Here is a 27,243-nt window from a genome sequence, read left to right as displayed (position 1 = left end):
TTGTATTTAGATTTCATAATGTACTCTTGAACAAAGGATAAACGTTTGATGATAAATTGATAATATAATGTTTCATAACGATTAAGCTTACATAAACGTACACCAATATATATAATACATGTATAATACTACCATATGGATCTAATATAATGTAATTGGTGTTATATCATATTAAAATTATGTGCTAAAACTTAAATTCTACAAGCACTAAGAAGACCTATAATTATTAAGTGATGTACGCATCATCGTGATGTTGCTTTGGTTTACCTATATATATGTATAGATTTTATTTTTATTTACAACATAGGACCACTTATTTGTACTCCCTAGTTGTGTGAAAAAATGGAGTAGCTTACGCTTTGATTAATCTTGAAGATAACTAATCTAACTTGCCAAAAAGACCTTCTATATTAGGAAATTTGATTAATTAATTTGAAACTATAATTTGTTTCTGATCTTAATCGATAGGATGAGATTCGAATTCCACGATCGATTTCTTCAACTTCTCATTGCTAATCTTCTGTTGAATCATTTTAACGTCGTCTTGGAAACTATACACACATCAACATGAGAAATTTAGGTTAGATAATTAAACTACTACTATTTGCCAATATTAATGTTAAAGAATAAAATAATCACCTTTTCAAAAATAGTAATGTGTTAGATATATGAGATATCAAAAAATATATAACATAATAACTTATTATAAGAGTCACGATGATAATAAATACGATTGAAATACCAATTATTTTATATAGACGATTAACTGATATTAGATGTGATTGTGCTCTTACTCAACCATAAAAGTAATGGAAAAAGTCTACATACCTAGATATAATGGGAGTTCAATGTATGGTATGTACTTCAATTCATTCATGTGTTAAGAATTCCTCAATTATTTTTTTTCAAATCATTATGTTTCTACTTTCTAGTCAAGCTCATTTATATAGTTAAAATTAACATCATTCTTAATTGTAATGTTGCATGTCCAAATCATGAATATTGGCATGCATTATTAATCTACTTATACATACAATGAAATCGGTGGTATTGACTTTTCTTTTGTTATTATTGTTATCTCGATTCTAAGTCTCTTAAATTTTGGCATGCATTAGTCTTTTTATATAATGATACTCTGTATTAACGTGACAAAAAAGTTTAATAATGCTATTTTAGATAGATTTTATACCTTTGGGCATGTACGGGTGTTGAGGGCAACAAGATCTTAGCAAGCTTAATTGCGTTGTCGGGGCGATTAATGACATGATTAAAACATAAGTAGCGTCCATAAGTTGAAATATCTTCAAAGACATGAACATGAGCATCCACCAAGAAGCTCAAATCAACGGTCACAAGTACTCCATCTTGGTACATCTCAGCCGCTCCTTTTAAGTAAGGGTGTCTAATGGTAAGATCGGGCCCCACTAACAAACCAGCGTTGATTGTTACCATGCTAATTCCACGGTCCATTGCCAACGCCCATGCACTCTTCTCCGCTAAAGTCTTTGATAACGCATGCCACAACTAAAAAGAACAACAAAAATTCAATAGACTTTAGTACTCCATTATATTGCTATTTAACCTTGAATATTCTTAAAATCTAGATGAGTGTAACATATTCTTACCTTAAATTTACGACAAAAGCTTACATCGCTCCAATGTCTCTCGTCAAGGTCTGATAGCATTGATTGACGATCTTCTCTCCAAAGAATGGTGGCAGCCGATGATGTGAAAACGACTTTGTCAATAGTGTCTAACTGTGCGCACGCTTCTAATACGTTTTGTGCAGCTCTCACCTCTGTGTCCACTGTGTACTCCTGAATCATAATAGTATTATAAATTTAGTGTTTTCAGATACGTCACAATTGAATTTTGTTACAAGGAGAATATTTTAATGATCAAAACTTAAACTTAAGCTTTAATAAACAGCAATTGAGTGACTTTGAATTAGTAGTAGTACTAGGATTTCTGAAGCGTTGACCAGTATTATAGAATTAGACATTTTCTTCCCATACAGAAAAAGCCCACCGAAGAGGACCATTCATGTTGAAATTAATAACATGAACAAATGGCTGAATTTTGATCCACAATTATGGCTGACATAAAAAATTAAAAAATACTGTTATTTCCTAAAATTCCACAATTTGTTGCAAAACCATGCATGTATTTCCGCATTAAATGTCATATTTCGTATATTAACTGCACTTGGGCACCCTCAAAACGACAATCACCTTAACTAAAAGTTGAGCACTGAAATTTACACTCTCTTATTAAATGATATGTTTGCTTGAATTGCATGTAGACAATGGATTTTGAAGAGCATGAAATTAATTTGGTCTTTTCATCAAAAACATTGATTGTACTCCGTATAATTATTTGTTACCATTGTCCAACATGGAAAATGTTTGGGTGACCCTAAGGCCTAAGGGTTGCTACCAATAATATGCACAATAAATGTATACCAATTTGATTCAATGACTATAAAATAGTACAAAGTATTGTACGTAAAATATAAAGTAATTAAGAATTGACCAATATACTTTTGTTATTATCTACATGGGAGTCATATGTAATTGTCTACTTGCATACATGGATCAAAAAAAATTTTAAAAAAAGGGGCAAAAACTTGGAACCGATATAAATAGAATTGTATTCTTGATAACCATCTCTTTCATGGTAAATTATTCAATGAATCCAGTAGCTTTCATCAATGAAATAAATTAAAGGTTGCAAAAGCATACACTCTAAACAAGTAAGTTTGGTGCAGTGTTTAATCACATGCAAAAGCTAGGTAAGATAGTTGTACCCAAATGAAAAATAAAAACTAAGAACTAAAAACTAGACATTGAATCATTTGATTGGATGATCATATATTCATATCATATACGGAGTAACATATGAATATATGATGTACCCCGTATTAATAATTGAATACACATGCAATGATGTGGAATTGAAAGGCATATAATATATTAATATGGTTGTATCAAATTTATTGTTCCCTCTTACCTAATTCATCGGCTTTGTAGCTGTAATTGCCTTTTTCATAAAAGGTTTCAGATTTTGCTCCTTGGACTATTAATTTCTTCGTATTAGACTATAGTCGCTATATGACTATAAATGTATAATACATGTGATTAAGGTATACTTTCATTTCTCTTTTGCTCATTTATTTAGGCTACCATCCAAATCGAGTTACTTGCAAGTTGCAACTCTCTTCCAAGCTTTCCATCCATATTTTAGGAGATATTTAATGTATCGGGATGAATTTTGTATCTCCCTCTATTCTTAGATAGGACTAAAGTTACTTTTTCGATTTTTGAACACTTCAAAACAATTGGCCACTTAGCCTTTAAATTTCTAGTAAGTTAAAATTTGAACTATTACCTTGACTAACTACAAAGAAATACAATAATTGTATGAAAGTAAAGGAACTATGGACACTAGTAGCTAATTTAGAGATTACTTTAAAAAAAAATTTAAAAAAAATTAAAAAAATTACTTATATATGTGCATGGTAGGGTCAATACATGTTTGATTGATTTTAAAAAGTCAATACGTCAATATTTGCGTTCAAAATCTAAAATTCGAAGTCTATAATACGAAGTATGGAATTTCTAAACATTTGACCCCACAATCCATAAGATTATCGGCCCTTGGATATTATTGCATGATATGAGTGACGTCATGATGGGAGTGGAGATATAAATTTTAAAAAATCAAGGATAATTATAATTTATATATCAAAATTCCCTTAAAAATTAACCCGTAATCTAAATCTTTATGTTTTCTAGCTATTTTATAAAAACCAAGGTATTATGTATCTAAACCATATACTATTAAAAATATAACTTGTTAATTACAGATAGGGTATAGAAAAATCTTGAAATGAAAATAAAAAAATACATAGAAAACGAGGAATAGTCAACTTACATCATAGACAGGTTGATCATATGGAAGTTCAAAATTGTAGAACAAAGCAGAGCAACCCTTCAAAGCATCAAGAATACTATGATAATCAAAAAGATCACAATCATAAATCTTCAACTTTTCATTTCCATGATCATTACTCAACCCCTTCAATCCTTTCAATTCACCTACATAAAATTTAACAATATGTAATCAATAATGGACCGACCAAAACATACAATTAACACAAGTTAATTAATTAATATCTTTGTTACTTCAATTAATCAAGTTGTATAGCTCTGTCGAAGTAGGAACAACATCTAGAGACAGAGGGAGTATAAATGTATAGTATAATACATTATAGCAAGCTAATCAATGTAATTATTAACAAATACCATGGGGTTGAACAGCAGCATGAACAATGTAACCACGTTGAAGAAGCCGCCTTACAAGACTAGAACCAAGGGAACCAGAAGCATCCATAACACACACCGTGTTCGAAATCGGAATAAACGATGCGGGTGCCATAATACTTGAGTAATAATCAGATAATTAGATAGAGAAAAAAGGATTAAGGAAGGATTGTTAATCACTTTTTTGTATGTTGGTTAAAAATAGCTAGGAAAAGAGAGGGTTTATGTGTGTATATATTTTTATGTTTGTGTGAGTTTGTGTATATATATAGCACCAAAACTTTAGAGTATAAATATAAATAATAAAAAAATAGTGTGGAATTATAGAAGTTGGTTCAACATGAAAGATAGGCTATGTTTGTGTATATATATAAAAATAAAAAAGTATGAAAATATGGAAGGAGAAGAAAGGGAGAGCTGGCATTCAAAGAGTGTGGGTTGTGATAATAATATTAAGTAGTGGCGAAGGAGGTGGTTGTTAGAAGGGAGAAAGGGAGATGATGTGAAGGAAATAAATGTTATAAAATTTTATTAGTGTTTAATTAGTCAACGTACATGACTAATTAGGAGAAGAAGATTAGATGAAGAGAAATAAGGTGGATGGAAGTTGGGAAAGGGGGGAGTTATTAATTAAAATGGAGTATATTGTTATAGGAGTTAAGCTTATTTTGGGATGTAGAAGTTTGGTAGAAACGTGTGTTTGTCAAAGGAGCCACCTTTGCAAGAAACCAAACTAAAACAAGCCTTCTATGTTTATTTCAATGTTTGTGTAGGGACCGTTTTGTGAATTGAAGGCCGGATATGTGTTGTATGTATGCTGTAATAATTTGAGATGTGTCTTAAGTGTGTTCAATAGTTTGTACTCCCTTTATTTTATGCAAGTGTCTATGTTTAATCGACACATTAGTCAATATGAAATCTTAACTGATTATATCTTAGTTGACAATATATGTGTATACATTATAAAGTTGATATTTGACAATTATATAGTGACATGGTTCTAACAAGTACCAATAATATTTACGCTTATATACAAATCAGTTATAATGTGTTATGCATTGAAACGGTACCAACAATATTTATTCTTATATAAATAAAGCACAAACATTAATTAGCAAATTAAGTGGTGTTTGTGAATAATGTAAATGTAAATTTAGGGCGTTTAAAAAATAAATAAAAAATAAACGGAATATTATTTGAGCACTTAATTGATAAACCGTACTTCATAAGTTTTAATTAATATCTTTAGTTATTTGTCATACTGCTACCTATATTATCAATGCATCATTACAAGCGAAGGTGTTACATGATGTTTGAAGTAACAGTGTAACAAACTGACAACCAATAATATTTGTCATTTTTAATATCAATAATGCACTAACTAATTAAGAACTTCATAATATGGTATGTATAGTCTTAAATGACACTAATATGATACGAAGTATAACGGAGTATGAACCGTATTAATGTTACGAGGTAGAACTAACATCATATCTACCAGCCTTCACTTAGTTGTCCGAGTCGTTGTGCTTTCTTGCTAAGCTAGTGGCTATTGAGGGGGTACGATGTGGGGCTTGATTGACAACTAGTTGGGTTTCAAGTTAGCCAGCTTGGGTAAGCTAACGGGGTTGTATGGGACCAAGAGGGCATTAATAGTTGATTAGAATTCTTGACAAAATAATCAAAAGATTTAGACTTAGCTAACTAAATAATTATGGATGGATATGAGGTAGGTAGAATGTCGCAAATGGCTAATTCTTTTTAAAATGATAAATTGTTTGCATCATTTTGTACTCAAACTCTCTTTGTACTTAATGCATGGTTAAAGATTTTTAATTTCTTTCATCTTTAATATTTGTATAGATTTTAAGCCTAGTCCTCTTTTACCTACGCAAAGAAAAAAAAAGAAATTATTTTGTCATGAATATCTAATGTCCCATAGGTCATAGAAAAGAATAAGGGCCTACTTGATTTACTAAACTGAGCCGATTAGTGCTGAACTAAACTGAACTGAAACCAATTGTTTATGAAAGAAGAAAATAAGGAACTGAACTGATTGAAGCTGAATTGAATTGAAATAAAGCTGAATAGAACATGCCCTAATATTAGTACGCCTATATAATGAATTAGAATATTTTCTCCAATCATAACTTAAAGTTAACACGAAACCATTTCTTTTATAAAATATCCGAAGAGAATTCATGTTCATCTTTTATTACTACTCCGGACAATTCAATATCAACTGCCGATCTAATAAATATAGAACCAATGACCGGTCGATGACAACCACAAGGTATACGTGTGGCCACAAAGTAACAAGGCCTACGTACAAGTGTACAACTACGAGTCTACAACAACAAGGGTATGGTATTTAGTTTGGTAAAGGGGGGTTGGTTAGTTCCGTGGGAGGGATAACAGGAGCATAACAAATGATGCAATTTATTGCAGTGAGCTGGCCATTATTGCCTACCAATTTAAAGATACACAACCTTCTATTCTTAAATTAGGCTCTTAGCTTTTATTTTACGGACAACAGAACAATAGCTGGCGTATGTTATTGCCCTTCGTATTTAGATCTCCTTCTATTTTGTTCAAGTACTATAACATCTTCATATCATATATTTTGTCATCACATTAAAAAAAGAAAAAAAAAAGAAAAGAAAATAAAAGAGTAGTCATCACTCGTATGATTTAGATTATACTCGTCATTCATGAAGTCATTTTTTGGTTGGTTTTTTGTTAAGATAGCTTACTAAACCGCATTTTCTTAAGATTAAGAGCATTTGGTATAATGTTGTCATAGAAAAAGCCGGAATTAATTAATTGTTTCCATTACCTTATTGTGAAAATTTTATCATACACCTAGGTGTACCATGAGCATGGTACATTCGGTCAAAATACATGAGTTATAAAAACGCGAAAAGAACATTGTATACAAATACAAAGTACACGAGCAGAAAAAAAAACGATTCTCTTGATTTAAAAGATTGATTTGTTATTTTTATTCCTTGATTCATTATTTACATTCCATATTACTTTTGATAAACAAATTATTTTTATTTTTTTTTTGTTAAGAGAAAGAACTTGGGTTTATAGAGAGAGAAACTATGGTAAAATTTAAATTTCAAAGTGATTTAATGTTATTTTGGAGTTGATTTTATCGTTTTGATGAATCATTTAATTAAAAGATCGGTGTAATTGACACATTCGTTTTTGAGAAAAAAAAGGTATTTTCACTTTTTTAAAAAAAAAATTTATGTTTTGGTGTTATTTTCTAAGGTTGAATATGATGTTCTTCCTATTTTAATGAATGTTCTTTTATCATTTTTTTAATTGCAATGAAATATGCTTTTTAAGTCTGATCAATATGTTCTTTGAGTCTAAACTATATGTTCCTTACAATACAAACAATGTTCTTTAAGGTAATATATATTAATCATGTTCTTTGGTTATAATAATACAAATTATGTTCTTTTTTTACTTATATAATATGTTCTTATATTTTGAATTTCGAATTTTTAAAATTTAAGAAAGAAATTTTGAATTATATTTGTGTAAAACTAATTTTAGATTGAATTTTTTATATCTGAATATTTTCAAATTCAAATATAATATTTTGAAATGATTTGACATTAAATTATTGGTAAAACTCAATTCATAATTATGTTTTACCTTTTTGATAATAAGTATCTCATAATATAATGTGTTCTTTATATTTCAGTGATATGTTCTTTTATAAATTTATGGTTTACTTTATAATTATTTGCTATGTTCTTTCCGCTTTAATTTGGGTGTACCATGCACATGGTACACCCGGGTGTACAAACCACCAATTGACCTTATTGTTAATATACAAAGTGCCAAAGTGCTTGTATATCATTTTCCAATTTTTTTTTGTGTACAATGTGATCAATTCAATCAAAAAAGACAAATAAAGTTTATAAATTGATAGTTATTTTAGGCTATGTTTTTTTGAGCTTTTGAGCAAAGCATAGGGTAGTAGGTATCAGCAGAGCAATTTATTTATACTCAGCAAAGCAGACCACGGTTAGCTCTAAAAAAACAGATCCTTAATTTGACGGTTTTAATCTTAATTAAGTTGTAATCAATATGATTTAGTTTTGTCCATCAAAACTATGCTTAAATATCAACCTCACCACCAACCCTTCAAATTACACTAATAATATTCATAGCTGTTTAATATTGAACGTTATGCCTCCGATGTGTATTCAACTATTAAATTAAAGTACTTACATAAATGTAAGAATTTAGAGAATTTGAAGGTATTGGTCAACATTGACTTTTGCTATTGTCTTTTTACCACGACTAGTGCATCAGTATGACAGTATATGACTCGATCTGTATTGTTTTGCAGGTTTCTGACATTTTTAAGTGCCGTCTTTTACTGAATTATCACTCGGTCTTCCCCCAATAGTCCCATACCCATTTATCAATTTTGGCACGATTGTAAATACTATTCGTATTATTGCAAAAATATGAATTTGGTTTAATCATATTTTCACTAACAACATCAATGTAGACAGCTATGTATTATGTATGTAGTTGTTTAAAATTTTACTAGTTTGTGTCATGCAACATTTTGTTTACACGGGATCATATTTATATATGGAGTACTTCGAATTATAAATAATAATATAGGACACGTTTGCAAATGACGAAATTATAATATTTTGAGATTATACTTGTACTTAATTCCAAGTTTATTTTGACTGAAATTTTTAACATTGTAGTGTGTAGTGCTTAGATTGTTAACATGTTAGATCAATCAAATGATATCATGAAGTAATTGACTTACAGAATAAATATAGAACCTTACCAACCATCTTCATACATTTACAGTTTATTTGGGTAATGTTAAGGGAAAAAAAAAGGGGGAGGGAGGTGAAGCCATAAAGGGGAGGGAAGGGAAAGGAAGAAGGACGAGTTTTAGTCTCTCCATTTCTCTTTCCTCCAATTCGCTTCATCCCTAAATTTTTATCTAAATGAAAGAAACTCCCTTCCACCATTTCCCTTCCATCTATTTTCTTCAATCCAAACACACTATTAGCGTATTAGTCTCCAGCCTCTTACTAGGTTTATAGTTTATTTAATTTTGTTTTTTCTATGTCGAAATTTCAATAATTTATCTAGTTTAAGTCACTTATTGTTTTTAAAATCAATAAATCTAAACAATATGAATACAATTTGTCTTTCCTTCATCTGTCCCTTTGATTTAGTTGTCATTTGTGTGTTTAATATGTAGTTTCTTGGTGAATTATTGTGAATAAACAAGTCAATTGATAACGAAGTCGAAAAAGAGATTAAAAAAAATGTAAATAGTTCACATTTTGGGCCTTTTTTTTTTAACCAATACCTTTTTCTTTTAATGAAACATTAACATTATTGTTAATGCATTAGTTTAGTGTTAGAATATTAGATCACTCAAATGATATCATGAAGTAATTGACTTATCTAATAAACAAATAAAGAAATAAATAACCTTACCAACCACCCTTCCCTTGCTCGGTCTCCTCTTACTAGGTTTATAATTTATTTTGTTGTCTATATCGAAAGAAATTTTATCTTCAATCTTATATTCACTTATTTCCTTCTTCTTAAATTCAGTAAATTTGTATTAACAAAGAATAAAAATCGTTTTACTCTAAAAATAAAAATAAAAAATAATAATAAAAAAGGCCTTAAAATTCAACGATTACATGGGTCAACGTAATAAAAAGATCACTGGATCAAATCATACACACTCTTCTTTCAAGTAAAATATTAAGCGATCATGAACTTCAATCGTAGCTTAAGTTATGGTCAAGTCATTTGTTTGTTTAATACTTCCTCCGCATTTTCATACTTGCTTCATTTCTCACGAGCACATATGGTGATGCAAATCTTTGACCAATAATATTATCCATAAGTACAGTAGAAATTGTTTTATACACTCGGGTGCACGATGCACCCAAGGGTTTTTTTTGTTCATTTTGATGATTATTGCTCATTTTATTGTTAAATGAACAAACAAATACCCTTGGGTGTATCGTACACCCGGGTGTATGTAACAATCTCTTATAATTTATAACAATTGAAATGAAAATTAATAATCTGTTTCTTGAAATGAAAATTAACAAGCACCCACAAATCTATATTTTTTCTTATGTATAAATCACAAATACACAGTATTAGTTTGAGTAGGTCAAATAAATAGTGCAATTTTTTTATTTTTTTTTTAAAAGAAATAAATAGTGCAAATAATGTTAAAGAAGCAAGTAATAAAATACAGACATGAAAAAAAAAATGTTAAAGAAGCAAGTAATGACAACAAGATTACTTGCAAAATGGGCCATATCTTCTTATGGGCTATATCCAAAACTCAAATACCATATCCATTATCCATCAAACTAGTACTAACATTCAACTGAAGAAGAAGAAGAACAAGATCGATCGAAGAAGAAATCAATTTGAAAAAAGATGACTGCAATTTCTGAATCAGAACCTCAAACATCTTCATCTTCTTCCTCAAATTCAACTATAACAACAACTGATTCTTCTTCAACAACTGGTTTAATTTTATCAAACACAGAAACTATACAATCTTTCCTCACTTCTTCATCATCATCTTCATCAAATCTCCCTGAAAATCTCCGGCAATCTGCTCTTTCTCTCTCCTCTCAATCTTCTCTTCCTTATCAATCTCTGAGATCCATCTGGGTTGCATCTGACCCCACTACCAGACCCTCTCTCTCTCTCCTCCTTCGCGGTTCTTCTTTCCTCTTCAATAGCCCTAAACCTCGAGAAAAGGTATCAGCTCTACTTTTCCCCTTAATTGCATTCTTTGGGTTAAATTATTTATGGGTTTTGATTTTGCAATCAATTCAATCTTTTATCTTCTGGGCACTTGTGTTTTGATGATGATTGACTAATACTTAGATTGGGTGTTTCAAATTTTTTACAGTGAAATTGCATTTTGTGGGCATATTTTATATGATTATTTAGAGCTATTCAAACTCATAATGTGGTTAGATTGGGTGTTTGTTGAGTGTATTTTCCATGTTTTTGAGCTATAATTATGATTGATGTTATTAAAGTAAATGTGTAACAAGTTCTAATTTTGTAGTGTGTACATTGATATTCAGAAGAGAAAAAAAAAGCAGAATATTTAATCATGCTTCTATGAATTTTGATAATTGTTGAATTCCCATCTCTTCCTACATTGCTGGCTCACTATTGATAGGGGGGGGTATATGTATCTTAATGTATTCGTGTTTTGGTGCTTTGGTTAGGGTTATTGAGTATGATGTTGATAAAGGTATATAAATTAATTTACAGTAATTAGAGGCCTCTATTTAGGTGATTGGTTCAGGGTGTGTATTATGAATTTTTGATGATCATTGGATGATTGATGAAGGAATTGAAGTACTTGTAACAAGTTTTAGTTTTTCTGCTGCGATGCTTGAATGCTTTTACTTGAGTTTCACCTCATTTTCCCTACAAATGCTTTGATGTTTTCGGGAATAACCAGAGGCTAGAGCTTGGTGTAGCCAAGTCTATTTGATTCGAGTAGCTTACTGGTTAGATATGTGTCTAATGCTTGGGGATTTTGGTTATGTTTAGAGCGAAGAGCTGAAAGCAAGGTTGAAGAAGCTAGAGGAGTTAGCTGAGAGGAAAGCATATGCAGAGCTTGTGAAAGATATTACTCCAAAGGAGCCAAATGAGCCCTTTTCAACTTACAAGGACCAACTTGGATTTGGTAGGTGGCTTTGGACTTTTACTTGCTTAACATGATGCAAAATATATATATTATTGTAATTGATGATAACTAGATATTTGTCTCGAACTTACATTGTGCTTTTAATTCCATGTCGGTTCATTATGTTTTCTTATAAGAAATTGTTTCTGGCAATTCTTGTGAAGTCGTGTGGTTAGATCTCCCCTTCAATTTGTTTCAAAGGTGTTAGGCTCTTTAAAGTGAAGTCGACACCTCTGGCCAACAGCCAAAGTGCCAAACCCTGCTTTGTTGTGAACATGTGATCATATGATGTACTAAAAGCTAGATTAGACTTATTTTGGTTTCAAGTTAATGGAGAAGTTCCTTGATAGTACACTTGGTAGATTTACAAATTATCTGATATCTAGTTAACTTCCTTGAGAAGTTCTGCATATTAACAAATATTTATGTCAAAGAGAAGATGCACTGTCGCTGGCTTGGTAAATCCAGCACTTGACAGTAGGCCACCACCCTCCCCGTTGCTTTACACAATTTGTGGGATAAAGTTTGAGCGTTATCTGGATTGATAAAATTTTCTGTACTTACATTCAAATCTCCTTCTGGTTCCAATACCTACCAAGATTACTCTTTTTTTCCCTCCTTATTCATATTGCAGAGTGCCTGATTGCCTGCTTCTCATTTTGGTCCACCCTCGTTTAGTTGGTAGTCATTATCATCCTTGCTACTATGGTCAATGAGAAATCCATCCAAGGCTTTTTAGAATTACAAGTGATGACACAATTTGGATGCACATACTTGATCAGTTGATCTTATGTACTGTAGGAATTGTCGTTTTTCTGTTTTCTGCAACTTTTCTTTTCACTGTCCAAGAGTTCCTTCTAAGTTATAGGCAGTATGCAATTTCCTATAAACACCCGTCACCAGTTATCCAATTTTGCCTCTTGTGCTCGTGCTGGAGTAAAGATTAGTCTTGATTATGACCTAGCAGAATCCACTAAAGGCAAGATCCTCCTTTGGTCTTGAACTCTGATGTTTTCCTATCTGATTGAGTGAGAAATTCAACTTCAAAGGTATTTGCATTACTTCTTGCCATTAAACTTTATTTTTTGGGAGGGTTCAAAATCTGTAATTTGGAGATTCATTTTCAAAGAATCCAAACAATGTTAAAATTTCAAGAATCATTTGTTTCCCAAACAATTGCTACTTCGATTCTTAGAATGATCTTTATTCTTACATTTGCATATTAAGAATATCACTACCTTCAGCTGTTCTGCAAGCTGGAAGAGGAAGAGTTTCGGCTCATTTAATCTTTTATTTCTCTGAAATTGTTTGGCTCGTCACTTTGATCATTACTTCAATCTACCCCAGTTGCTTATACGTTTAACTTGGGTACAAATTAACTCCTCTTCTCCGTACATCAGTGCCTTTATAGAAGTTCCTCCTCTTTTTTTTTCTTCCTTTTTCTTTTTTTTTTTGTTTCCTATAATATTTCATACTGCAAAAGAGAGTGGACGTATATAATGTTTGGGTAAGCTAGGATTACAGCTTGAATGAAAATGTGATTTAGCCAAAATGAAAGGAATCTTTGTCTCCACATTAATATATCTAGAATTCAACTCGAAGTTTCAAACAACATAAAGCATGCTTCTTGTATTGCTTGTTCTGAATCAGGCTTTTTATACCATTAAGCTTGTTTCTGCTACCTGCTTTCTTGTGTGTGGTTTATATTTGGTTTAGCTAAAGATCAGGCAATATTTTGCAGGTTTACATGTCGTGGTCATTATGTTCACTGGTTACCTTGTTGGATACATTGCCTTCAGGGCATTATTTGACCGTAACCCTATCATGGTAAGTTAATGGAAATTTCACATAATTTATGCTTATAATTGAAGTGAAATTGCTGATGGCGGGTGAATTTTTATTTTCAGAGTACTGCAGGAGGCATCCTAGGTTTGGTTCTTGGCATGCTTGTGGAAACACTTTTATTCATCATTAGAACTACTGATTACAGTGAAAAATCATCGAAACCTCGTCCACCTTCTAACTTGAAGTTCAAGAAAAATCAATAGGATCTTAGGTTGAGATTCTCCTCAGGCACGCCTCCTTCTCTTTCTCTTGTGATCCTCACTTAAAAGAGATTGGTGTTCTTGATTTCCAATGTTGTTGTATACACTTTTTTCCCCAATAAATAAGGCTTATTTTATTGTACACATTACCGAGTATAAGCTAAGGGCATGTTCCGGCTGAGCTGAGCTGAGCTGATTAATTAGTGAATTTTAACTACGGATTAGTGATCTTTGATTATTTATTGATTATTTATTACTATACATATGTGTATATACAGATGTACATATTATTATTATTAATAATAATATTATTAGTATTAGTATTAGTATTATTATTATTATTAATTATTGATGATTATTATTATTATTATTTATTGATTATTATTATTATTATTATTATTATTGTTATTATTATTGTCATTATTATTATTATTATTATTATTTATTGATGATTATTATTATTTATTGATTATTATTATTATTATTTATTGATTATTATTATTAGTATTATTATTTCAATTATTATTGTTATTATTATTATTATTATTATTATTACTATTATTATTTATTACTTATTGATGATTATTGTTATTGTTATTGTTGTCGTTGTTGTTGTAATAAGAGTTTAAAAGAATGAAATTTGGCTTTATATCATATAGCAATATCATTAGACGTAAATTAAGAGCTGAGCTGAGCTGAATTTCAAAGAAAGAGAACAGGCCCTAAATGTAGCTAGAGTCAAAGCACAATAGAACCTTCAGTTTCTTGTATACATTAAGAAGCTATATCAAAGTTTATACCTTTACTTTGCTGAGAAGGTTTTTTCAATCCTCACGGAGAAAAGCTGATAAACTGCACATGTGTTTGAAGATTGAGTTGAAAATAACTTTTTTTTTAAAAAAAAAAGTTTCTTGAGAGAAGTGGCTAATCATCTGCCAATTTTAGTTGATTTGATGATGTTTCTCTACTTTCAAGTAGTTTATTGAAGATTGTCTACTCTTCTTTTTTTTATAAACAAGTTTCAAAATTGTGGCTAGATCAATTTCGGTTCAAGTCAAATCATTATCGTATATTTTCGTGTACAACATAAACATGGATCGGGTAACTTTGATACTTGATCTCTTCGTGTGGGTGACTCGTAAAAGCATGGTAATATCTTTTTTTTTGTTGATTTTACAACTTTATATAAATCGTGTTTATTCTTTGTTATACCTTGTTTTGGGGATTGAAGAAACTTTTCAACTTGTTTGGTTGAATTATGGGATTATGGAAAGTAGGTTGTACTTTAGTATTTTGTCTACGGTCTTGCGATCGGAAATTTGTCATGTGATTATGGTTCAGTAAAAACCGCATGATCCAAGTCTTCACATGCACACTACAAAAAGTGGTCTTGGGTTCGATGTACCTGTACTTTCTAGCTAGATAGCCTAGATTAATGCTTCTTCATCATTTTTTTCAACTACAGTACTATTTTAGTTTGATTTGATTATGTGTAATTATGAAGTCGTTTAAGTTAATGTTTTTACTTACACTACCAAATCACTCTTGTTATGGACCAAAACAGGAAAAAAATAATAGGGTATTATAATGCTTTTAATTTCAATATCAGTAGTTACTATACCCGATCAAACTACATATGGGAGGCATAGAAAAACAATCAATATCCAACACGAAGTTAATGAAAATTATCTCAACCTGATATGATCGTCACAAATGTGAATTTACCAATTTGATAGACTAACTTATTTATCATACTTTGTAATTGCGTATGTCACAAAGCTTTATAAATTTGATTATAGGTCAATAATACAATTCGAAATCGACACCAAGAATACATCCACTCGAATGGACTTGTCGAACTTAACCTGATTATGATCGATGTAGTACTTGGCAAGAGAGTGTTGTTTCGTAAATACGTTCACAAGGGGAATGGATCGGACCATAGTTTTGGTACCATTTCAATGAAGTAAGGACGCCAAGAATCCACTAGAAAGAAAACCATTTGCCAAAGAAAGCAACCTTCAAATTCTTATTTCAACGTAAAATTAAAACTTGATGAGACTTCCATTGTTGTCAACACTCTCAAGTAGAACCCACAATTTGGGGAATATGGTAAAATCCAATTCTAAAAATGGCAATAGTAATGGCACAAATATGATTGAAGTGGGGACCTTAATAAGAAACCATAATAGGGCACACAGTTTGGATATAATATAACAGTGATCCTACCATTTGTGCGGTTCATCTTTATTTGTGGCGAATTCTAAATAGAAACCATAAAAGTGCACATAGTTTGGACTAGCATGTATGCAATTATGCTTGATTAGCTTTCTTCTAGTGTAAGGTTTTTGGACAGCTTCTAAATTTAATCAATCAACTACATTGTCATTTGTCAACACTCAACATAAACTTCGCAGAGTTTTGATTAGTTGAACCTAATGCAATGTTGCTTGATGGCCTTTGGTCGATCGTATTAGGTTGTCTATCTAATCCTAATTAACCCGTTCATGTGACAATAACTTTTTAGATGAAATATTTGGACTTGATTCCCAAACATTATCTTATGACAATCCGACAATGCATATACTCGTACATTTTAATGTAGTCCATCAAAAATCTACTTCATTTTTCCGTATCGGCGTATGATAAATAGCTTCTTCTATTTTTGCAAAAATACGAAAATCTACTTTATTTTTATTTATTTTTGTTATTTATACTACTACTCTGTACTTTAAATTATTTTTGATATTAAACCTATGTATTAATTGCTTTAACAACTTGTCATTTATATTCCGCACCTAATAGTTAGTGCGCCAATTTAGTTGCAACCGAGGGAGTCTAGCAAAGAAGTTGAATGTTTATGTTCATTAAGCTTTAGTGTCTATTTGGTTCAACATGGGAAATCATATATAATGGGAAGTTTTTTCCCTTACTAATTAGATTAAAAAAAAAAAAAAAAAAAAGGTGTTTGGTTGACATCATGGAAATTAGTATGTACATCCTATGAAATAACTTCCTATGCATTGTAGTAATTCATTGGTCTAGAGGGGCGTTGGTGAGTTATTTCCCATGCCATGAGGGAATTTACATTTCTTAGAAAATTTCTAACCAAACACAACATAATTTAGCTATTGCCTAGGAATTTCCATTTTTTGAGAAAAATACCTTCCAACCAAACAAGCACTTAGGGCCTGCTTTCATACGATTATTTTTAGTTTAGTTCAGTTCAGCTCTAATATGTTCAGTTTAGCCCAACTCAACTCTAATAAGTTCAGTTCAGTTCAGCTCTAATAAATTCAGTTCAGTTTAGCTCTAATAAGTTCAGTTCACTTCTAATAAGTTCAGTTCATTTCAATCAATGAGAACAGATACTCTCTTCATTTAAACTTTACCCAAGATCCAAAGCTTTTTAAGGACCTATTTTCTTAGGCCCTAAATTCCTTATGCTCTCAATCTATCCATCTATCCGTACATTGCATAGCCTTTTTGTCGTTACACTCCAAGTGGCATCCTAAGACTCTTCCAATTAACATTTTCCACATGACACGTATACACTTTTTTCAACCATTTCCACTCTCTCTCCTCGACCACCTCCCACGCGTGTGCCTTACGTTCAGCAAATCACGTGACTCCTTACACGTGTCACCCTCCCATTTACCCTTTCTCATATATATATCCACCTCAAAGTCACCTTTCCTACTCAGATCTTCTTCACTTCTAAAAAACACAAGCAATGAAATCTGCACTTCTAAGAACCGGTTCAATCCCGGTTCAAACCCTGAACCGGAACCCTTCGTTGAACGGTAGTGCATGTTGTTCTCCAAAGATCTCATTCCGGTCTGAAAATAGTGGGTTTAACAAGATTAGACGGTCTAACTCCGATACTGAGTTGAATCGGTCGGAGTTGATGATCATGAGTTCCCGTTTAAACCGACTTGGATCGGTGTCTTTTCCCATTATTGCTGAAGAGGAGTTAGCGGGTGGATTCGGAATTGGAATCGGAACCGGAACCGGAAATGGTAAAGGAAATAATTATGGAGGTAAAGGAAAAGGTGGGAGTAACAACAACAATAATAATAATGGTAATGAAAAGGGTAGTAGTGTTGGAGAGTATTACCAACAAATGTTGAAGTCAAATCCTGGTGATTCTTTGCTTTTGAGAAACTACGGGAAATACTTGCATGAGGTAACCTTTCAGATTTCAATCCTATCGATATACTTCCTTTATTCAGAATTAATAATTACGTGATCGTGGTGTTTTTTTTTTTTTTACAGAATATTGTGACAACTAAATTTGAACAAGGAATTTTTTTTTACGATTATGTAAGAATTATCCAATTGAATATGTTTATGTAATATATAGGTGGAGAAAAATGTGGAGAAAGCAGAGGAATGTTATGGAAGAGCAATATTAGCAAGTCCAGGAGATGGAGAATTATTATCATTATATGGGAATTTAATTTGGGAAACTTCAAAAGATGAAGATCGTGCTCAACTTTACTATGATCAAGCTCTTCTTAACTCACCTGATGTTAGGTAATTAGTTAAATTATTTATTTGTGTTTATGTTTATTGTTTAAAAGTTGGTATATTATTTATTTGATTCTTATTTTTTAATTTGTTCATGTTTTTGATAGCATGGTATTGGGATCATATGCACACTTTTTATGGGAAGCAGAGGATGATGAAGAAGATGATCAAGAAATTATGAAGCATATTCCTGCTATGGTTGGAGCTCACTAATTAATAAGTCTCAAAAATTGGCATCGATTTTAACTTTTGATTTTGAGTTTTAACCTTTTTAGGGCATTAAAAAAAAAAAAAATCATTTTGTAATGTTTTGAGTGTTAATTTTCTAGTTTTATTACTAACTTCTAAAACTATGTATTACTATTAGTAGGAAATAAATAGGATGATGCATGTAAAAAGAGAGATGCAAGACTTACAATCACTATATGTATACCAGTAATTTTTATTTATATGTTTGAGTATATATATATTACATCGATCTCTAAAATAAATATTTTTGCCATTGTTGTCAATACTGTAGTAAATTTTGTTTCATCTAAAGATTTTGATCAAGAAGATCAAAATACTAAATATATAGGGAATGTGGCGATAAATATATATAAATACTTTGAACAATGAATAAATCTAGGAATTAATATGAGTACGAAAATTTTGTCATACCGCCTTTTTTTTTTTTTTGAATGTATTTGTTATTAGTAAATAGTAATTCAATATGATTAAAGAACAACTTTTTGGAAAAGGGAAAAAACTAGATGTCAAAAATATTAAAAGGTATAAAGTAGGTAATCAATATACATACTAAAATTAATCAAATGAAAAGAAAATAAAAATCCATCTCTATCCATATAATATGGGAAATCATGTGATCATGTTGCTAATATAGAGAGCAAGCTAATAAGAGAAGAGAATTTGTAAAAATACAGAAAACTACAACCAAAAAAGTTGAATAAGAGTGAGATTTATTTTTTCTTTATTTTCAATTTTGTTGAACGTCACTTGTAACTTTGCGCGTGATTTAATTAAGCTTGTAAAGATTTGTTGATAGGCCCAATCACTGTTTTTTTTACTCCGTACTTTTTTTTCTAACTTCCTACAACTTGTCTTAATATATGACAGAAATAATACTTAATGATCTTTACACTAACTTAATTAGTAATTGTTGATATTTTTGTGCATGTTAATTATTGTCAATTATTAGTATTAAGGATGTGATCAAAATTGCCCTTTTTGGCTGCTTCATCAAATTATCATAATCTAATTAAAGAATACTTTAATCCATCACAATCTTTGGATAATGATCTAATCTTATCAATTAAGTGTTGGATGATGTCTGCTAATTATAAAAAAAAACAAAAAAAAAAAAGAAAGACTTTTTTTAGACTTGACCAATTGGAAGATTAGCAATTAATTAACACATTTCAATTTGAGCGTGTAATTCCCAATTTCAGCCTGTTTAAGGACCTAGACAGGTAATGAGAATTTCCTAATGACATGATAATACTGTAGTATATGAATATATATGATACCTAATGTCCTAGTGCATGATATTACAAAATGTTGACTAATCATGACATAAATGCTAATCTTTATACTTATTGGGCCATTTAGATTGACAATGAGTAGATGTTTAAGGTGGCCCAAGTGCTTAATAAGATTCACCAATCATGTAGCCCATAAACTCCTACTCGTATTATTGTAAAGATACAGTGGAAGTTAATTGGTACGGAGTAGTTGATTAAGGGCATGTTCTTTTTCGTTGAAATTCAATTCAGTTCAGTTCACTTCAGCTCAGCTCAGTTCAGCTCAGCTCAGTTCAGTTCAATTCAGTTTAGCTCTTAATTTACGTCTAATGATATTGCTAATGATATAAAGCCAAATTTCATTCTTTTAAGCTCTTATTACAATAATAATAACAATAATAATAATAATAATAATAATAATCAATAAGTAATAAATAATAATAATAATAAATAATAATAATAATAATAATAACAATAATAATTGAAATAATAATACTAATAATAATAATCAATAAATAATAATAATAATAATCATCAATAAATAATAATAATAATAATAACAATAATAATAATAATAATAATAATCAATAAATAATAATAATAATAATAATAATAATAACCAATAATTAATAATAATAATAATAATAATAATATGTACATTTGTATATACACATATGTATAGTAATAAATAATCAAAGATCACTAATCCGTAGTTAAAAATCACTAATTAATTAGTTCAGTTCAGCTGAGTTCAGCCAATCAGAACAGGCCCTAAGGGTCTGTTCTCGTACGTTGAAATTCAGTTCAGTTCAGTTCAATTCATTTCAGCTCCTAATTTCTTTCTCTTATAAAATATTCATTTCATTTCATTTCATTTCAGTTCAGTTCAGTTCAGTTCAGTCAATGAGAACAGGCCCTAAGGCTAGATACCTAGATTGAAGTATATGCAATGTGTTACTAGTGATATTGTTTTCAGCTATTATTTCATGTGATACATTGAACATACACACAAAAAAAAAAAAAAAAAAAAAAAAAAAAAAAAAAACATTGAACACTAAATTGATGCTCCAACATTATTAGTAGAGATACTGGTATCTTTTCGGCTAGTATTTTTAGTCTTATTATATAAATATTTTTAATATTCGATATAACTTTATAAATAAGTCATAAATGCATGATATAAAGTACATTTAAAATTACTCATATTTTAGTTAACCATATTACCAATACTAGTAATGAAGTAATGCTTATCCCGTTGGCTAGGGCTAGATAAGTAGATGGTGTATGCTAGAGGCCTAGAGGTAATTCACTAATTCTCACGAGTGCCTAGTGATGCATTCGATTTCAACCTATTTTTTTGCCTTGTGACACCCCTTGAATTCTCAATTGATCGTTCAACATTATAATTAACCTCATTGAGCCATTATCTATAATCAATGTAAAGCTCCACTAATAAACCATAAATGCACCATTAAAACCTAACAATAATCATATCTTAACCACACCATCACAAATAATGCTTCTTGATAACTCTACATGTTTATATAATCAGTGACTCAGATCACACATTGTCAATTATCTCGTTTAAGCATCTAATACACCGACAAGGACATTAACTAATAGTATGGTATGTGGATACTCCATATCAAGTGACTATACGAGTTATATTTACGAAATTACGAGTAAGATATATGATAAAATGACGTCAACTAATCTATGCCATTTATGCTACGTGGTTTTCGATTGTAAAGGGCCTAAAATTGACACTAATGATTTATTTCGATTGATTCAAGTCATTTAGCCCACCCCAAACATAGAAAACGGGCTGATTTACAGCCGTCTTCAACCTTGCACCCCTTTCTTTCCTCTTCCGTCTCCTTCATCTTCCTGCGTATTTCTCTCTCCTGAAACGCAAGCTTAACAATTGATAACAATGGCGAAGAAATCTAAGGAACAACCCAATAAAACTTCAACTCCAAAATCTAAAGAAAATCCCGCAACTTCTGAAAACATTTTAGACAAATTATTCGGCGAAATTCCTGATACCGAAGTCTCTAATTCCTTGTTTTCTTCCGAAAATCCATTTCGAAGAAAGCCAACAGATTCAATTCCAACACCCCAAATCCCAGAAACCCCTATAAATGCCGAGGTTGCGAAATCCGAATCCAAGACAAAGAAGAAAAGCAAGGACGAAAAATCTTCTGATGAGGTTAAGAAATCGAAGAAGAAAGATAAACTAGAGAAAAACCCTAATTTGGGAAGTATAGAGGAGAAGGAGAAGAAGAAGAATAAAAGGAAGAGAGATGAATTGGAGAGAGAATATGAGGTGAAGAAATATGGGGTTGCACCAGATGAAGAAGATGAGAAGAAAGAGAAAGTGGGTGGTGGGAAGAAGAGGAAAGCGTTGGATAATCCTGCAGAAATGATGGTTTCTCAAGAGGGGTATGATGATGAAAGTAAGCTTTTGAGGACTGTTTTTGTTGGGAATTTGCCATTGAAGACTAAGAAGAAAGCTTTGTTGAAGGAGTTTAGTCAATTTGGGGAAATCGATTCGGTTCGAATTCGTTCTGTTCCAACATTGGATGTGAGTTTGTGGCATTTTTCTTTGTTTTAGGGAATTTATTTTGTTCTTGGGTATGATTTGGTTTGTGTTATTGAATTGATTTTTTGTTGTTACAGAGCAAGAAGCCGAAGAAAGCTTTGGTTATCAATGGGAATCTCAATGAGGCAGTTGATAGGTAATTTCTTTTATGTATGAAAGATTGAACTTATTTCTTTGCTTTGGGTTTTTGTTATATGCTGCTATAGAATATATGTTTTGGTTACCTTTATGTTGTGTTTTGAATTGCAAAACACATTGATTTACATTGAGCAAAGTTCCAAGGTGATTGGAGATAAATCATAAATGTCAGCAAGTTGCAATTAGTTCTAGCTATATGTCAGGTATTGATCCTACTGAATGTTTGATTTAGTATTTCTTACATAGTTACATGTCATTCAGACTGTTTCCTAGATAATGTATTTGAAGAGGTTTTGAAATAAGATAGTTGAAGAATGCATTAGGGTTTAGGGTAGCTACCGCCTACCGGCGTGGTTGGTAGAAAACTGAATTACAAAGTTTTGAATACAGACATTGTGGCGGTAGGAAGGGAAACTAGTGTTTGTTTGGTGAATGGCAATGGGATAAGGATGTTTTGTACAAGAATGTGAAGAATCTTTGTTCGGACAGTTTGTTTTAGGGCGTTGGAGATATTTGCTCTCGCTTCCTTTATTCATCCAACTTAAAATTTTCCTTTCACATATGAAATGGAGAATAAAGGAGTAAGACCATGTACTTTTCGGAAATAATAAGATTAGAGAAGTTCAGCTAGTTTTGTTTTAGATAAGGGTCAATGGGATAAGGATGTTTTGTACAAGAATGTGAAGAATCTTTGTTCGGACAGTTTGTTTTAGGGCGTTGGAGATATTTGCTCTCGCTTCCTTTATTCATCCAACTTAAAATTTTCCCTTCACATATGAAATGGAGAATAAAGGAGTAAGACCATGTACTTTTCGGAAATAACAAGATTAGAGAAGTTCAGCTAGTTTTGTTTTAGATAAGGGTCTTCAAGTGAGAAGAAAGAAACATTCTTGTCTTGTATTAAGGGTTTATACCTCGATTGTATCTAGTTTACTTGGCTGACTATCTGGTTTTGCTATACATTGGAGTACTTGTTCATGATATGCTGTCTTCTTCATGTGTACCTGGCTGGATGATTTTCGTTATCCACGCACAATTTTCTTTGTATTTTCTGACAATGACCTTTATGCAGTGTCAATGCCTACATTGTATTCAAAACAGAGCAAGCTGCTGAAGCCTCCCTAACACATAATATGTCTATGGTATGTCTGCCGTTGGATGGGAACTTTATCTGCTGTTGTTTAAAACTTTTCTTTCCTCCGTAAAGTTTCTGCTTGACTGTCATTCCTTTTTTGACCCGTGTTTAACTTTGTTTTAGATTGGAGGGAACCATGTCCGCGTTGACAGGGCGTGCCCACCTCGGAAGAAACTGAAAGGAGACGACGCTTCAGCTACTCTTTATAATAATAAGAGGACAGTTTTTGTGGGTAATTTGCCATTTGATGCTAAGGTATATGCTTGATATGCTTTCCATTTATTTTCTTTTTAAAATTGTCTATTCCATTCATATGCTTATTTTGCTCATTGGTTGCTTTCAAAACAGGATGAGGAACTTTATCAGTTGTTTTGCAACACCAAACAACTTGAATCTAGCGTTGAGGCTGTTCGAGTGATTAGGGACCGGCACACAAGTCTTGGAAAAGGGATAGCTTATGTCTTGTTCAAAACAAGGGTATGCCTTCTTCTCTGTCTATGCAATATCCATCATGTTCCTAATTAACATTGAGTTGCTGCAGAGAGATGCTACATCATGTTCCTAAATTCATTTCGAATTGAAATGAATTTATTGCATGAACAGGCACATCTAACGCATTTATTTTGAATTATGGAGGTGTTAGGACATCATTAAAAGGTTGCCTGTGTTTTCCTTTTGCAATTTATTTGATGATTTAATTGCATCAAACTACGTTTAACTATCCATGTGTTCTAGACTGGAAGATTCAGAATTATAGAAATAAGGAAGAGATGTGACGAAATTTTGGAGAGTTGATAGTTATTTGGTGCAATTAAATCGCCAAAATTTGGTTTAAAGTCCTTGTCTCATGGGAGGGGATAGACAATTCCAATAACAATATAAAGCAAAGTAAAATAGAAGACATTCACAATTTTCTTTGTGGTTTATGTCTCTTTGATTCTCTCTTTATATATTATTTAATTCCCCTACTAGTTGCTTCTCCAAGCTTATTCTAACCTCTAATTATGCATTGCCTGCACTATTCCTCCTGTTTAAGCTACAGTTACATATCCCATGAGAGAATATGTATGTTGTTGCATGGAAGCTATCAGCTTTTATCAGTCTGCTAATATTGTTCAGTGTTTTAGTAGTTAATAGCCCATATTTGGTAAATACTTGAAAATACTTATATATGTGTATCAACTATTAGGCATAAGTGAATTTATTTAGTTCATCACATATATTCTTCTGTAGGAATCATGAAGATCGATATGCATTTATCCTTTATATTTTGGCAAGTATTAGTCTTCACATCTTTCATTGCGTGTGTACTGGTGTGGACATCTCGTATATTGCTACGCTGGAGCATGGATGTGTGAACTTATGTCTTCACTTTCCTTGTGCCTTGTTTAGGTGAGGGTGTGCAAGGATTTGTACCCCTTGTTAGACTTGAAGTTTGATGTATAATGTATTCATCAAAATCAGAAGGGCCATTTTTTTAAATACAAATATACTGGGATTTGGGGCTTGTCTGTTGTCATAAGCAGTATCACATGCTGTGGCTTGACTAGTTGACTGCCTATGTCTTTTTTTTTTATCGATATGCTCAACTGTTGTTCCTTATTACCAAGATTGAAGTGGAAACTGCATATATTTACTACTACATGTTAATGTATAAATTTGACAAGTACACAGCATTATGAATTTATGACAATAGGTGAATTTTTTTATTTAAATTTTTTTGTACCAAACCATCACTTCTATATTATTTTCTCTTTGCTTAAATATTGCTTGTGTTTATATGATGGCTTGTGGACGCTTAAGCAGTTAAGCTTATTCTGCTGGTTTCACTAGCATTCTCCTATAGTCCTATCTAGCTTTTTCTGAGATTCACTCTTAGAGTAGGGGAATATGAGTTGGCTTAGGACTTCATCTTCCAGTGATATATAGTATCTTAGTTATTGTTTTCTACCACATCATGCATATGTAATGCATTCTATAGGCGTGATAGTTGTTGATGCTTGATAGATTGTTTCCCACGTCATGTTTTTAAAATTTATGTGATGTTCATGAATTAAGTGAACATTTTGTTTCTTTGTTGCTTTTTCTCTTTGAGTATACAATTTAGTACGTTATTTATAGGGTTAATCTCAATTTCTTAACGACGACTTTCTTTTACAGGAGGCTGCAAATATTGTTTGTAAAAAACGCTTGAAGCTCCGAGACCGTGAATTGAGGATTTGTCATGCAAAGTCAAGCACCCAATCCTCCACACCCTCTAAGAGGAAAAGTCCAGGAGAATCAGAAAGCTCCCCTGCAAAGAAATTTACAGCAGGAACAAATACTCGCTCCCCTGCAAAGAAATTTTCTGCAGGTGCAAAGACTCCAGAAAGTCGCTACAAGGTTGGTGCTGGTGGTGATACCTCCTACCAAGGTTTACGTGCAAGTAAATCCGGGGAGCAAAAGAAAGCTCCCATAAGAAGAACTGCTACAAAAACTTCTTTTAAACCCGCAGTGAAGAGTGGAGACAAAATTAAGCAGAGGACAGATAAAAGACCATCAGTAGCAGCTAGAAAGGCCAAAGCAATTGCTATGCAAAGTGGTGGCGCTTCTATCAAAACAGGGAACAAAAGAAAAATGGATGCCAGAACGCCCCAAAGTTCCAACAAGAAAAAGAAGGCTATGAAATCCAAGTGAAAGGGCCATTTTTTGTCCTTTCAAAATTTGTTATAGTTTTCACTCAAAAAGAGACTCTGTAGTTTGATCTAAGCAGTTAATACAGCTGTGTACGATGTCCAAACTGATAGATTGCGAACTAATACAAAGCTGTATGTGTAAGTGTATTATGGCAATATATCATCTCCTTTGTTTTTTCACAAGTTGTCAGAATTTTTTCTATACTGAAGCTTTTGAGAAAATTTCTTAATTTCTTGCACCTACACTTGTTGATTTGCCTATAGAAAGCAGCTACGTTTGTGCTCCCTAAAGTTTTGATTCTTCTATCCTTTTCATGATTGTTGAAAAAACAAAACTTCAACCATTAACCTTTCACAAAAGCATAGTGTTGTTATGAGTATCATTACACTATGTCAAAAGAAAATTATTCCTGATTAACCAGCTACGTTGTGTAGCAAACTTTATTATGTAATACTTATAACAGAATAGGAAAGGGGTTGATTGCAATCCAACTCGACTGCATTAGATTTTTATTACTCC

General features: G+C 31.7%; 4 protein-coding genes across 6 annotated transcripts; 3 read left to right on the top strand and 1 right to left on the bottom strand.

The window, feature by feature from the left end:
• Positions 1–33: 33 nt before the first annotated feature.
• On the bottom strand, positions 34–4,932 carry LOC110730167 (cinnamoyl-CoA reductase-like SNL6). 2 transcript variants are annotated; one of them, XM_021909943.1, is made up of 5 exons: positions 4,305–4,922; positions 3,934–4,097; positions 1,626–1,817; positions 1,190–1,524; positions 34–551 (listed from the first exon to the last, which is right to left on the bottom strand). In XM_021909943.1, exons 1-5 carry the CDS (start codon positions 4,435–4,437, stop codon positions 458–460), a joined length of 918 nt encoding a protein of 305 aa, XP_021765635.1. In that variant the 5' UTR covers positions 4,438–4,922; the 3' UTR covers positions 34–457. The 2 variants fall into 2 exon arrangements, with proteins under 2 accessions (XP_021765635.1, XP_021765636.1); XM_021909944.1 differs by lacking the exon at positions 34–551 and adding an exon at positions 948–1,095 and having other exon boundaries at positions 1,138–1,524; positions 4,305–4,932.
• Positions 4,933–10,603: 5,671 nt separating this feature from the next.
• Positions 10,604–14,382, top strand: LOC110730166. The gene is made up of 4 exons (XM_021909942.1): positions 10,604–11,129; positions 11,943–12,078; positions 13,820–13,905; positions 13,986–14,382. Exons 1-4 carry the CDS (start codon positions 10,800–10,802, stop codon positions 14,124–14,126), a joined length of 693 nt encoding a protein of 230 aa, XP_021765634.1. The 5' UTR covers positions 10,604–10,799; the 3' UTR covers positions 14,127–14,382.
• A 3,435-nt stretch (positions 14,383–17,817) lies between these two features.
• Positions 17,818–19,125, top strand: LOC110730165 (rho GTPase-activating protein gacK-like). Of its 2 annotated transcripts, none has more exons than XM_021909940.1 (3): positions 17,818–18,309; positions 18,487–18,659; positions 18,761–19,125. In XM_021909940.1, exons 1-3 carry the CDS (start codon positions 17,857–17,859, stop codon positions 18,864–18,866), a joined length of 732 nt encoding a protein of 243 aa, XP_021765632.1. In that variant the 5' UTR covers positions 17,818–17,856; the 3' UTR covers positions 18,867–19,125. The 2 variants fall into 2 exon arrangements, with proteins under 2 accessions (XP_021765632.1, XP_021765633.1); XM_021909941.1 differs by having other exon boundaries at positions 18,751–18,834.
• Positions 19,126–21,951: 2,826 nt separating this feature from the next.
• On the top strand, positions 21,952–26,962 carry LOC110730161 (RNA-binding protein 34-like). The gene is made up of 6 exons (XM_021909938.1): positions 21,952–22,757; positions 22,853–22,911; positions 23,986–24,055; positions 24,172–24,303; positions 24,397–24,525; positions 26,209–26,962. Exons 1-6 carry the CDS (start codon positions 22,107–22,109, stop codon positions 26,722–26,724), a joined length of 1,557 nt encoding a protein of 518 aa, XP_021765630.1. The 5' UTR covers positions 21,952–22,106; the 3' UTR covers positions 26,725–26,962.
• Positions 26,963–27,243: the final 281 nt, after the last annotated feature.

This window comes from Chenopodium quinoa, unplaced genomic scaffold (assembly GCF_001683475.1).
Source record: "Chenopodium quinoa cultivar QQ74 unplaced genomic scaffold, ASM168347v1, whole genome shotgun sequence".
Classification (NCBI taxonomy): domain Eukaryota; kingdom Viridiplantae; phylum Streptophyta; class Magnoliopsida; order Caryophyllales; family Amaranthaceae; genus Chenopodium; species Chenopodium quinoa.
Note: the sequence above shows the minus strand (reverse complement) of the source record. Positions and strands in the feature narration are given on the sequence as shown.

Excerpts from the sequence above, each read along its gene's own strand:
- LOC110730165 (XM_021909940.1), top strand. The coding sequence starts at position 17,857 with ATGAAATCTGCACTTCTAAGAACCGGTTCAATCCCGGTTCAAACCCTG. Across the intron at positions 18,310-18,486 it reads ACGGGAAATACTTGCATGAG|GTGGAGAAAAATGTGGAGAA; the intron begins GTAACCTTTCAG and ends TGTAATATATAG. Across the intron at positions 18,660-18,760 it reads CTTAACTCACCTGATGTTAG|CATGGTATTGGGATCATATG; the intron begins GTAATTAGTTAA and ends TGTTTTTGATAG.
- LOC110730167 (XM_021909943.1), bottom strand. The coding sequence starts at position 4,437 with ATGGCACCCGCATCGTTTATTCCGATTTCGAACACGGTGTGTGTTATG. Across the intron at positions 4,098-4,304 it reads TGCTGCTGTTCAACCCCATG|GTGAATTGAAAGGATTGAAG; the intron begins GTATTTGTTAAT and ends AATTTTATGTAG. Across the intron at positions 552-1,189 it reads ACACCCGTACATGCCCAAAG|TTTCCAAGACGACGTTAAAA; the intron begins GTATAAAATCTA and ends ATGTGTGTATAG.
- LOC110730161 (XM_021909938.1), top strand. The coding sequence starts at position 22,107 with ATGGCGAAGAAATCTAAGGAACAACCCAATAAAACTTCAACTCCAAAA. Across the intron at positions 22,912-23,985 it reads CTCAATGAGGCAGTTGATAG|TGTCAATGCCTACATTGTAT; the intron begins GTAATTTCTTTT and ends ACCTTTATGCAG. Across the intron at positions 24,526-26,208 it reads ATGTCTTGTTCAAAACAAGG|GAGGCTGCAAATATTGTTTG; the intron begins GTATGCCTTCTT and ends TTTCTTTTACAG.
- LOC110730166 (XM_021909942.1), top strand. The coding sequence starts at position 10,800 with ATGACTGCAATTTCTGAATCAGAACCTCAAACATCTTCATCTTCTTCC. Across the intron at positions 12,079-13,819 it reads CAAGGACCAACTTGGATTTG|GTTTACATGTCGTGGTCATT; the intron begins GTAGGTGGCTTT and ends AATATTTTGCAG. Across the intron at positions 13,906-13,985 it reads TTGACCGTAACCCTATCATG|AGTACTGCAGGAGGCATCCT; the intron begins GTAAGTTAATGG and ends TTTTATTTTCAG.